Here is a 12,478-nt window from a genome sequence, read left to right on the forward strand (position 1 = left end):
TTTTTTTTTTTTTTTTTTCTTTTTCTTCTTCTTCTATAGATGGTTTAAGACAATGTTTTGGTTTAAAATCACTTATTTAAATTGTTTTTTTTATTATTTCGTCGTTTGAGTAAGATGCTTTTAGGTTTTTATGTCTTGATGCAGTGTTTTTTGCTTTTTTCAATTTGCTGTAGTGTTCATTTGGTTAAGATCGATAGAATAATTTGACATATTACTTATTTCAATTAATCACTTATGCGTTGTCTATGTTACTGATCTTGAGACATATATATTACAAACACTTTAATTTTTTTTATAGTTGTAGACATATTGAAGTTTTGAGCTATTAACTAGGGTATTTTTAGTTTGTTTGCACATTCATCATTTTTGTTTTTAATAAATATAAATTTGTATGTAATTTATAATTTAAATAAATAAATATTATTTTTTTGTCAAAAAATAATAATAATTTGATAATACACGATCAAACGTTTTTAATTATTTATTTTTTCTTATATTTAACATGTTATATATATATATATATATATATATATATATATATATATATCATTGTAGATAAACAATGAAAAGACAAATAAAATTCTTATAAAATATACAATTTTTCTATTTATTTTTATATATCAAATTGTACTCTTGATTATTTTATAGTTTTTTTATAGTTTGGTTCTCTAACTTGCAAAGAATATTCACAGAGATTGAATTATGAACGAAAAAGAAGTAGAGTTGAGATTCATATAAAAAAATAGACAATTTTTTTTTCTTTGAAGTCGAAATCGTTCTACGAGAAAGAAATAAACATGATAATATTAATAGTTAGTATTATCCCATTTGCAAGATAAATGTCAATTTTAATCGTGAAAATTGTTTGATTATACATCCATTTCATATGTATATCAAAATATTTCGTAGTACATCATTTGTAGTGTTTTTTATTAACGACTATCTTTGAGCCACAATAATTAAATGGAAAACAATAGACGATAACTTTGTAAATATTGTTTAAAATTAATAATCGATTAATAAAAATAATAATTTTATATTCTTGATGCAAATTTTAAAATTCTAAAAAAACAATTAGAGAGGAAAAAATGTAAGGTACAATGCAAAAGTTGCATTCTATCAAACTATAATTAATAATTACTTGTTGCTCAACCTAAATTTCATGATAAGCATAACAGTTCTTTTGGTTTTAATCGAACTCGTTTATAGAAGGTATAATGGGAATGTTACATAAAAAAATGCATTACTTTTGTGGTGATTTTGTGTGTGTAGATGTATTCTATATATAAAGTTGTAATTTGTAAAGTAATCACAAAAATATTATTTATATCATATTTTCATGTTTGTTAAGAAAGAACAATCAGTATTGAAGTGTCTTATAGAAAATTTTGATTTGTGATTATTAATTTCTACAAGTCAAACTGTTTTTTTTCTTTTCATTTATTTTTATTGAATCAAATTTCAAATTGCATTTTTTTTCCATTTATTTAGGTGGATTCAAATTTATTTCCTCTTTTCTTATTGTTTTAGCTATTGCATGATTTCTTAATGTTTCAATTATTGCGCGATAACTAAAAATATACACAATTTAAAAATTGTTTGTACGCTAAAATATTTATGTATTACAGTTGTAATTAAAATATTTATAAGCATTATTAATCATAACTGTATTATAGTTGTAATTAAAATAACTTATACTCAATATTATTAAATAAATTATTATAATTAAAAAATTACATTTAAAAGTTTTGCAATAGATATATGTGCATAGAAAACTACAAATCTATATTATAAACAACTACAACTTATTATGTAATTAAAATATTACATTTGGTACATCCTGACACTACAATCATCTTTGCATAACATGTTCATAAAGCTCGATATTTTACAAAATAAAATAACTAATGCCAAAATTTTAAAAAGTAGCAGTAATGATAGAATTTATTTAGATTCTCAATTTTCAATAAAAATAGTAATAATTAAATTAATTAGATATTATTTAAAAATTCAGCCAAATAAAAACTAAAATTGTATTTGCGGCCAGAATTTTAACAACAGAGTTTATTTAAAAATTCAGTTAAAAAACAAATAAGATTATAACAAAAAATATATAAAAAAATAAAAAATAAATTTCAATTTTATATTATTTTAGAAAGATACATTTATTATTTTGTAAATTCATATGTATTTACGGTATAAAATGGTCCACATTCAAAGTTTTTCTTGAAATTTTTAACTTATTAATTTAATCAAATAATATTTCAAAAATATAAATAACGCATGAGAAACTTACGAGTACAAAAAAAAGAGAAATTGTGATAAAACAAATCATGAACAAAATTTGGGATTGTGAATTGATCTATATAAATAGAGGACAATTACTAATAATTACACTTACCAAGTTTCGCATACTCTCTGACATTTATTATTATTATTATTATTATTATTATTATTATTATTATTATTATTATTATTATTATTATTATTATAATTATTACTATTATTATTGTTTTTTTTGTCAGATAATCGGTAAAATTCATATTTTCTTTCTAAAGTCACAATTAAAAAATGACATTTATAGCTTTAATATTTTCATTCATGTGTTACTTTATTGATTTTTTTACTTTTTCTGTTCATAACTTCATATTTTATCTGAGATGAGTTTTTTTTTCGATTCATGTTTTCTTTTTAATACTTTTATTGTGTGATTAGTTTTTCAAATTTGTTTTGATACATTATTATAACCATCTTTTATTAAATTTATATTTTTGTTGATAAATTTTATTACTTTTTTATAGGTTACCTTTTACCTAAGCCGCATATTAATCTAAAATATAATATATAAATTATAAAACATGAAGTTCAAATATTTTACAAGTAAATACTCGTTTTGCGTAAAATTTTCTTCACCATTTATTAGCAATAAATAATAATAATTTAAAACCTATCATATAAATGTTTATATCCAGAGATAATAAATTTATAAAAATTTATATTTTTATCTTTAAAAAAAATATTTACTTTGTTAACTTCTACCTGTATATGAATCGAGCCACTTATATTTATTTTATTTTCATTTTACAAAAAGTACAAATTATTATAAATATTAATATTATACTTAAATTGATGCAAAATACTTTATTTGTCTTATAATATTTATTTATAATATTTATTACATTCGACTATTTCATATAAATTAAGAAAAATTGATAAATGAATAAAAGATAATTATGATGATTTTATTAATTTATCTTTATCACCTATTGATGTATTCTCACTCAAATAAATGTAAAATGAAAAATAATAATTTAAGAGTAATGTACATTGTATTAATTAGTTAATATAATTAAAAAAAGTAATTAAAGTTACATTGAAATATATTTATTTTAAATTTTAAATTTGATTTTATTGACATTTGTACATTTTTAATAAAATATTATATAAAATATGATTTTTATCACAAAATGCATGTGTATTTTAATCGGAGGTTATAAATTCGATCGGACAATATTTAAAAATATTTTGTTGGCATGTAAATAACTAATTGTATTCCATATCTCATGTGAGAATCCAAAAGAAAGATAATAGTATTGTAAAAACATTACTCTGTTGTTATATTTATCTATTAGATATGTTAGTTATTTGGTATACTTATATCACAAAATATAAAATTTTACATCATAAAACAAAATTATCAATTATGTTTGATACGAGTCAATGATTAATCATTATATTTTATTTAATTATGAAATTTATCTAAAACATCTCATATAAATTTATTATCGTTAATATTTGCAAGTTTATTTAAAAAAAAATTAACATTACATTAACAATCATAAATATAAATAGTGTGTTTTTCAATCATTAACAATCATATATAATAATTTAATTTTTTTGATCTTATTTGTATTATAAATAGAGGTGAGAATAGGTCAGGCCAGAAAAGGCTTTGAAAGACTTGAGTTATGATTTATTTTTTAGGCTTAAGTTTGGCCTACGACTTATCCTATGTTTCTTTTTGACATGATTTTTTTAAAAAATTGGTATGGTCTGGAAGCCTATTTAAAAAAAAAAAAATATAAAACAAACATCCTTTAAACCCTAAAAAGTAATTTTTTGTGTCAAATAATAGATTTTTTTTCTTCTGAAACAAACACTCGTTATTACCTATTAAATAAATATGGAACGACTACTAAATGGCTAATTGAACGGCTATCGAATATAGAATGACTATCAAATATGAAATCGCTACCGAATATGGAACAGCTACTGTCACTGAACATGAAATGCTCACTGAGTAATTGGCTAATTTTAGAATTTAAAATGGAAAACAATATTATTAATATAATAATAATAAATAATATTAATAAATAATAAAATATATATAGGTCGGCTGTCAGGTTTTTTTATAAGCCTGAGACTGACCTATTTAAATAAATAGATTTTAAAAACAATTTGAGTCTAGCCTTTTTATTAAATATGCCAAGTCAGACCAGACTATAAGTATGCCAGACCATAGTCCCCCGACGGAGGACCTAGCCTATTCCCATCCCTAATTGTAGAGTTTTATTGATTCAATTTGATAATAATTTTAATTTAAAATTTATATAATTTATAAAAATAATATAAAATTTCTATTTTATCGTTTTATTTGTAATTATAATAATATTTAAACTTTATTAGGTTAATATTAAATGTTAACTTATTTGACCATTGGTTCAAAAAACAATGGTTTCTAAACAAAACAGAATATTTATTTACAGAGATGATGTTTTAGTCTCAGGCATAAAACACTTTGCACTTATTGAACATTTACAAATGATTTACTACAACTTTATTTTTATAGTAAAAAAATTATTTAAATTGTAGATTAATTTTATTTAACCCGTATCCATCTTTTTTTTATTGTGGATACCGAATTGATATTTTTTTACTGGGGAAAATATATTGCATTTTATTGAATATAAAATAGTAATACAATTAATATGATGTTCACATATTGGTTGGATGTGTTATGACAATATATGAACCAATCAATTTTATTGGTCTCATAGTTCTCATCGCGTGATATTTATATCAAACTCAAATCAAATCAATCAGATTAAAAGTATTTTAGATTGAGTTGAATTGTCATTGATTATTTTTAATAATAATTAAATTTAATTACTTGAATATTTTAAAAATCGTAAAATTATACCACATGTTATTCAATACTTAAAATACATCTACAAATACAACATAATATTTAAGTTAATTAAATTAACAAATTTTTAAATAAAATTCAATAACTTATAGCTATACATCAATAAAAAAAAAAATATATATATATATGACATGTCAATAAGTTGAATATGTGGATTCAAAATGTCAATTATGTTATCCAAACCATCTATTATAGAATTTAAATAGATTATTTTAGGTTAGACTTGAAGTTAAATAAATTGAGTCAAAATTTATGTTGAATTGGTTTAGGTGAGTAAAAACATGTGAGAGATAGCTAATTAGCTACCCTTGCCAGAGTATGCCCAACCTCATTTCTTTGTCTCTTTACAAATTCAACGAGAATTGTCCAAGCGAAATAAAAAGTTTTTGCCTAAGGAGAAGATTTGAATCTTCCAAGGGAATTTTACATCAAAGGAGTTTTGTGATCACACCACATATGTCCAACAATCTAGTGGGAATCTTGTTCATCAAGAAAACTGTGTGTAGCACTGAATAGGACCAATATTATTTTGGCAATTCTGATTGAAGACATCGCTTGATAAACTCTGGCCAGTAGATTGTTTGTGCTTGCAATGTTTATTTGGTATGACATTAAGTAGAAGGGAGGTGTGGATAAGATAATTCAATTTTTAAACAATTAGAAATTGAAACATGCAATTTTACACAGATAAATCAAAATCACATATCCATTATTAATCATGAAATTTACAAAAGTGAAAGAAGGAAGGCTGAGAGAGGCCTCAAAACTGTCATTGTCTCTTCAAAAAGTTCAATTTACACAACCTTGGATTTAAGTACATAAACTAAAAATCTTAGTCAGGAATAAAACTGTAGTGAATACAACACGAGACTCGGGTAAAAAAGGCCCTCTCTTAATGCTTCTAGTAGCAACTAACTGCACATATATATAACAAATCTCAACTAGTTACCATTTTCCTTCTCTTATTTATATATGATATGATTCCATTGCAAATGATTAAACTTTGAAGCTACCAGTCTCACCATTGTTTTCATATTTGCATTCCATCTGAATACTGTTGAACCACTTAGCACATGCAATATAAGCAATCAAGTCAATAGAAGTCAAAGCAGCTAGTAGGAAGAAAAACCTATCAAGATGACCACTATTCAAATTTCCAGGGATCCACCCTGGCATGTTATCCTCAGTTGAAATCTTCATAACAATACTAACAATTAAACTACTCACATAGTTACCAAGGGAAATACTTGTCATGCAAAGTGCACTTCCAAAGCTTTTTAAACCATCTGGTGCTTGAGCATTGAAGAACTCTAATTGTCCTACATACATAAAAACCTCAGAAGCTCCTATAAGTGCATATTGAGGAATTTGCCAGAAGATACTTAGAGAGCTTGTGCCACCTTGTTGTGCATACTTAAGTCTGTAACATTCCACTATTCCAGCTGATACCATTGCTATTACAGCTATAACAAGACCAATTCCCATTCTTTGAAGCTCACTCAGTCCTTTTGAACTTGTTTTCTTAAGTTTTCCGACCAGCGGGTCGATTACTCGTCGGCAGAAGAAAATGAAGATGGCGACACTGAGGATGTCGAAGCTAGACATGCTCGCCGGTGGGATTCTGAAACGGGAAATGGTTGTTTTCATTGCAGCACCTTGCTCCACAAAAAGAGAAGCCATTTGAGTGAAAACCACTGAGTATATTATTGTGCATAGCCAAATTGGAAGAAGTCTTAGTATGCATTTCACTTCTTCAACTTGAGTTATAGAACATAGATACCAAGGGTTGTGTGTGTCTCCTTTTTGGACCTCTAAATCTCTTGAAGTAATAAAAGCTGCCCTATCCAAAAACCTGCAATATAGATCACAAATGGAAAATTGATTAAAAAGAAATTTAGATAAACTTCTCAAAATTTGTAAGTGACATGAAATTATATTAATTGAAAAACCCTTATTAGCTAAAAGAGTCCAAATACTTATAGCTAATAGATGTCAACTGGTTATATGATTCTAAATTACTTTCGCTATTATGGTTACGCTGCAAACCGTCATATTGCAGCAAAATATAGACAAATGCCTTTGCAAATTCGCAATTGCAATTATAATGTCATTGCAGAGTCCTCTAAAACTTTTTAAAATTATTTGGAAGTGTTCAATTATGGGATTGAGATTGAAATTAGCTTCTATGACTTACTTGAAACCATGAGTGTGGAGAATCTTTTTGTTGCCACTGTTAGGAGATTTCTTTTCATCTATAACATACAAGTCTTCTCGATTTGGTGTCATTTGAACACCCAATTTCCTTGATGCAGCAACAATTACTTGACAGAATCTGGAAAGAGGATTGCCCCCAGGTTTAAAGTGTCTATATCTTGGAGTTCCAACAAGAAACAGTACAAGAGCAGCAAATGCAGATCCAGCAGAAACCCAAAACCCAAGTGCCCATAATCCATCATCTTCAAAATAGCCCAAAATGGTGTTTGAGAAAAGTGAACCAAGGTTCAAAGCCAAGTAAAAGTAGCTAAAAAAAGCCACTTTTGAGTAACTCTCCTTTGAGTGATCTTCATCAAATTGGTCAGCACCAAATGTTGCAATGTTTGGTTGATACCCTCCAATCCCTAAAGCAATTAGATAAATTGATAGGTAGAACATTCCCATCTCCATGCTTGAATGTTCCCCACATTGAATTAATCCATTTCCACAACCTTTTGGTCTAAGCAAAGAGAGGTATGATGAAAGGGACAAGAACACTAGACCCTGTTATATCAAACCATAATATTTGTTAATTAGTATAATGTAATGTACTATAGCAAGAAATTAATTAAAGTATACTACTTACAATTACAAAGATGAGCTGAAAAATGGCACATGTTTTGTATCGACCCCAATAAGAATCACTAAGGAAAGCACCAACAAGAGAGAAGATGTAAACTGTGCCAGTCCACTTGCTAACATTGTTAGCAGCATCAGCATTGTTTTGACCCAACACCCTTGTCAGGAACAGAACTAGGTTCACTCCGACTCCAAAGAATGCTAAGGTTGCCAAACCTTGGTTCACTGGTTCATCAAATTAATTAATATAAGCATCGTTACCACAATCTATATTATGTCATGGGGTAAATTTTTCAATAATAAAAACAAAAATTAAATAATTGATACTAACTATGAATATCTAGGATAATTGTAAATATAGTTAATACATTAACTTTAAAAATATATTTATTTGGCTCGTTGGTAATATTAATCATAGCTTCCACTTCATACATGTGATGCATACACCACGTTGTTATTGTATATTTTTTCATTGCACACGCGAAAAGCTTCCGAAATATCCTACCGATGACTATGACACTATCTGATTGTGACCTCCCAATTTTCCTCAACCTTTGATATCTTAGCATGAAACAAACTAATACGACATGTTAATTTATTTTAGGCCATTATTGGGAGCTTTCTCGATTGGTGGATTCAGCCAAAGGAAGAAATATTTCTTCATTTGAAAAATAATCTTCAAAACGATAATCAACTAACTAGTTCAAGCCAATATTTGTGTGACATATGTACTGTAAATTATAATTGAAATAATTTGTTTTTTTAGGTTTTATGTACTTTTAAACTAAACTATATACGACCACTTTCTCTATGTGAAATCTAATCAAAATTCGAAAAACTTGTCACGTTTAATTTGAAAATAAAATATTCTGCTAGTTTTCATTATTTTTTATTTTGTTAATAAAAAATAATTATTTTAATAATAAGAAGAAGATAAAGCGAACATATGATAAAATTTCAAATGTTGTCGTTCCTAAAAAAGATAGTAATTACTAATGTGCTAATTATGGGCTGTCTTCAATTCAATTTTGGTGCACTAAATATAGGATTGTACTCTTCCTTGCACTTCAACTCCATGTCCATGTGATTAATGAATGGCTATGCATGTATTCATAGTGACACGTGGCAAAAACCCACGTCATCAACTATCGTATGAACGATTACGTGTCGGAAATGATTTATCAACTACTATTTGTTCACCTCAAATGCATGCTCATTTTTTCTCACTCATCAAATCACCCTTTTTTCTGTTCCCGTGTCTCCTGTCGTTTTATTAGGATTCAGAATCTCTCTCACTTAATTCATCTACTTTATCTCTCTAAACACAATCGACTAGCAATGAGCCATGAAATTAAGTTCTTGTAAATTATTTAGTGATTTATTTTTAAAAGATGCATTCATTTTATCTAAATAAAATTATTTACAATTGTCATAAAAAAATATAAAATGCAAGTTAATAAAAATAATGAAAACAGAGATTGTTCGTTTCAACAGTTTTTTATTTTTTATTAATAAAAATAAACAGCACATATTTTAAAAATAATTAAATTTTTAAATACACAATCTTTAATTAATTATAATTGTTAGATAATTAAAAATATTTAATTTAGTTATAATTATTTTTAAAATTTAAAAATAATTTAATTTATATATACAATCATCAATTAATTATAATTGTTAAATAATTAAAAATATTTTTTAATAATATATAAGACATGTAAAGCAATTAAACACTTAAAAAAAAAATACAGATATTTTCAGTAAAGGTTTAAAATGAAGAAGCTCAATGTGAAATGTGAATTGAATGGAGCAAATGGTCCTGTGTTGAAAGTTGTCGTATTGTTAATTTCAACGAAATGAAAGTGATAAGATGAACAAGAGATCATGTTGTTGTTTTGTGAACTAAAAGTTCCAAACTTCACTCTTTTTTCTAGTGATACGCTATCATCGTAGTTTATAAACGACCGACTGAATTAATATTGCATATCAGAAATAGCTGGACAAGCCTAGTTCCTCAAACTTCTACGGATCAAAATGTTGCCACGACTCTTTTCTATCAATATCATCATCAACAACCATACGTAGACGTATTACTCGATCGTACACACACAAAATTTAGCTTCTTAATAATTCACCTCAAACACTCGAGTTGTTATCGACACAATTATAGAAGTACTACATTAAAATAGCAATTAATTATCTTATATATGTGTTACTCGAATACTAACATATTAAATGAAGTTGATGCAATTCTGCCGTTAACAAAATTAACCTCTATGCTAGCTGCGATCAAATTTAAAACCTTATCTACATAATATATATGATGAGGGTATCACAAATTGAGCGCCATATATGATTTAATAATGCAAAAATGTGTAACAAATTTACAATTACACTAAGTAGTAATAATGGGTGCGATTGTTACATATTGTAGAAAATAGATTTTGATATTTTATAATGTAGAGATTATAAAAATTACTTTTTTTTTGTCATACTGAAAATTACTTTTGAGTAAAAATCAATTATAAATAAATAATTTTAAAAAAAAACTATGTTATTTTTTTATAAAAATATAACAAATAAATATAAACTTTATTTATTTTAACAAGGTGATTATTTTAATAAAAAATTATAACAAACGTATGCAATAACTAATAAAATAAATTAATTTGTATGCACAAAAATGTAAATTATTTTACACAAACTTTCTTTTGGTACAATTTTTATGGATACTATATTATATATTTTTAAAATCGGATTAGACGTATTTGTAAAACAAACTGAAAATTAATTAAATCGTTTATAAAATAGAGTGAAACAAAAGATTTACCCTGCTTTTATAGTATACTAAAATAAATTATTTGATAAAAAAAATACAAATATATATTATATGTTTGGAACTTACATAGTATAATAGTTCCAGCGACCCATCTCCCAGATTTGGCTCTGATTGCAGGGCGACCATGCCAATCTACACTCCCATCAAGAGTTAACTCTTCTGCTTCTTCTTCGAATTTCCCCTGCACATAGTTCAAACACACACACAACAAATTAAAATGGCTATATTTTAGTAATTCTATTAACATATCCATAATTAAAACTATGTATATTGAATATACTTAATAAGCTTAAATGACACGTTCAATGAAAAACAGCATAATATTGCCAGTGACCAATAGAGTTTAGTTTTGGTGAGGTCCAATAGGATTAATGATGATTCTATTTTTGGGTATTTTCTAATAATTAAAACTTTAATAGTTATTCAGGAAACAAGCCAATGTATGAGCTTATTGGCTTAGTCACTAAACTTTTTATTTATTGTGACATCATTCATCTAGAAATGCTATGAGTTTGTTCTTGTAAAAAAAAAAAAGAAACAGATTTTGGCGTGGAAGTGAATTGGAAAAGAAAGGGATTTGATGTTTCTTGAGAAATAAGGAATAAATAAATATTAATGGTTACCTGTTTGGAAACCTCTAAGGAAGCCATTGGTGATGTAAAAGTTGAAGAGACAATGAGGAAGATAGATAGAGTGAGAGAAGTGAAACAGAGGAAAGTTGTTGATTTGGATGAAAGCAGAAGAAAAGGAGAGATTTACACATGAAACAGAGTGTGTGGAAGTGTTCAATATAAATAGAGGAAGTAAGAGTGGCATGAACGGTCAAGATTTCACAGTATTAAAGTGGGGATATCCAACGTGTCATACTCTTCCAAGGCTGGCTATATAATATTAGAAAAATATGACTAGTAATACTCGTATTCTACGTTGTATTGGGAGTTGATATCCAAATGTTTTCACCGTAGTTACATTTATATTTTTATATTTTAAAAATTCAAAAGTATAATATATATATATATATATATATATATATATTATATGTTTATTTATTATATATATTTTTTTTTTGTTTTTTAAAATATAGATTTTTTTCTTTTAAACTTCTCCCACTAAACTTCTTCAAAATGCAAGTCATAAAGAGACTGCTAAATACATCCTATTTAACATTTTTTTTCTTTTCCTTTTTACATCACCCTCCATTTTATTAGCTAAGTAAATATGAGTAATCAAGATAGTGAGTTGTACATTATTTTGTGAGGTGTACATAATTTTGGAGAGATATGGATTACAATCAATAAAAGTAATTTTTAATCAATTTTTTTTTTATATAAAAATAACTACATTAAAAGATTGTTTTGGATCTTATCCATAATAAATTAAATTCTTTTTAAAGTCATTTATATTCAAAAAAGATAATATAATAAATAAATAATTTTAAATTGTTGTTGGTATGACGTCGTCACATAGATAAAGAAGTTAAAGTTAAATTTATATTTTAATATTTAAAAAGATAAAAAGTATAGTATATATATATTATATGTTTATATATTATATACTTTTTTTTAACTCTTTAAAATATAAAATATATATGTAGCAGAATA

At 25.7% G+C, this 12,478-nt stretch overlaps 1 protein-coding gene across 1 annotated transcript; it reads right to left on the reverse strand.

The window, feature by feature from the left end:
- Positions 1-5,894: 5,894 nt before the first annotated feature.
- LOC105852483 (protein NRT1/ PTR FAMILY 7.3-like) lies at positions 5,895-11,655 on the reverse strand. The gene is made up of 5 exons (XM_027337057.2): positions 11,501-11,655; positions 10,944-11,058; positions 8,046-8,263; positions 7,401-7,963; positions 5,895-7,058 (listed from the first exon to the last, which is right to left on the reverse strand). The coding sequence occupies exons 1-5, from the start codon at positions 11,525-11,527 to the stop codon at positions 6,203-6,205; spliced, it is 1,779 nt and encodes a 592-aa protein (XP_027192858.1). The 5' UTR covers positions 11,528-11,655; the 3' UTR covers positions 5,895-6,202.
- Positions 11,656-12,478: the final 823 nt, after the last annotated feature.

Source organism: Cicer arietinum, chromosome 7 (genome assembly GCF_000331145.2).
Source record: "Cicer arietinum cultivar CDC Frontier isolate Library 1 chromosome 7, Cicar.CDCFrontier_v2.0, whole genome shotgun sequence".
Taxonomy (NCBI): Eukaryota; Viridiplantae; Streptophyta; class Magnoliopsida; order Fabales; family Fabaceae; genus Cicer; species Cicer arietinum.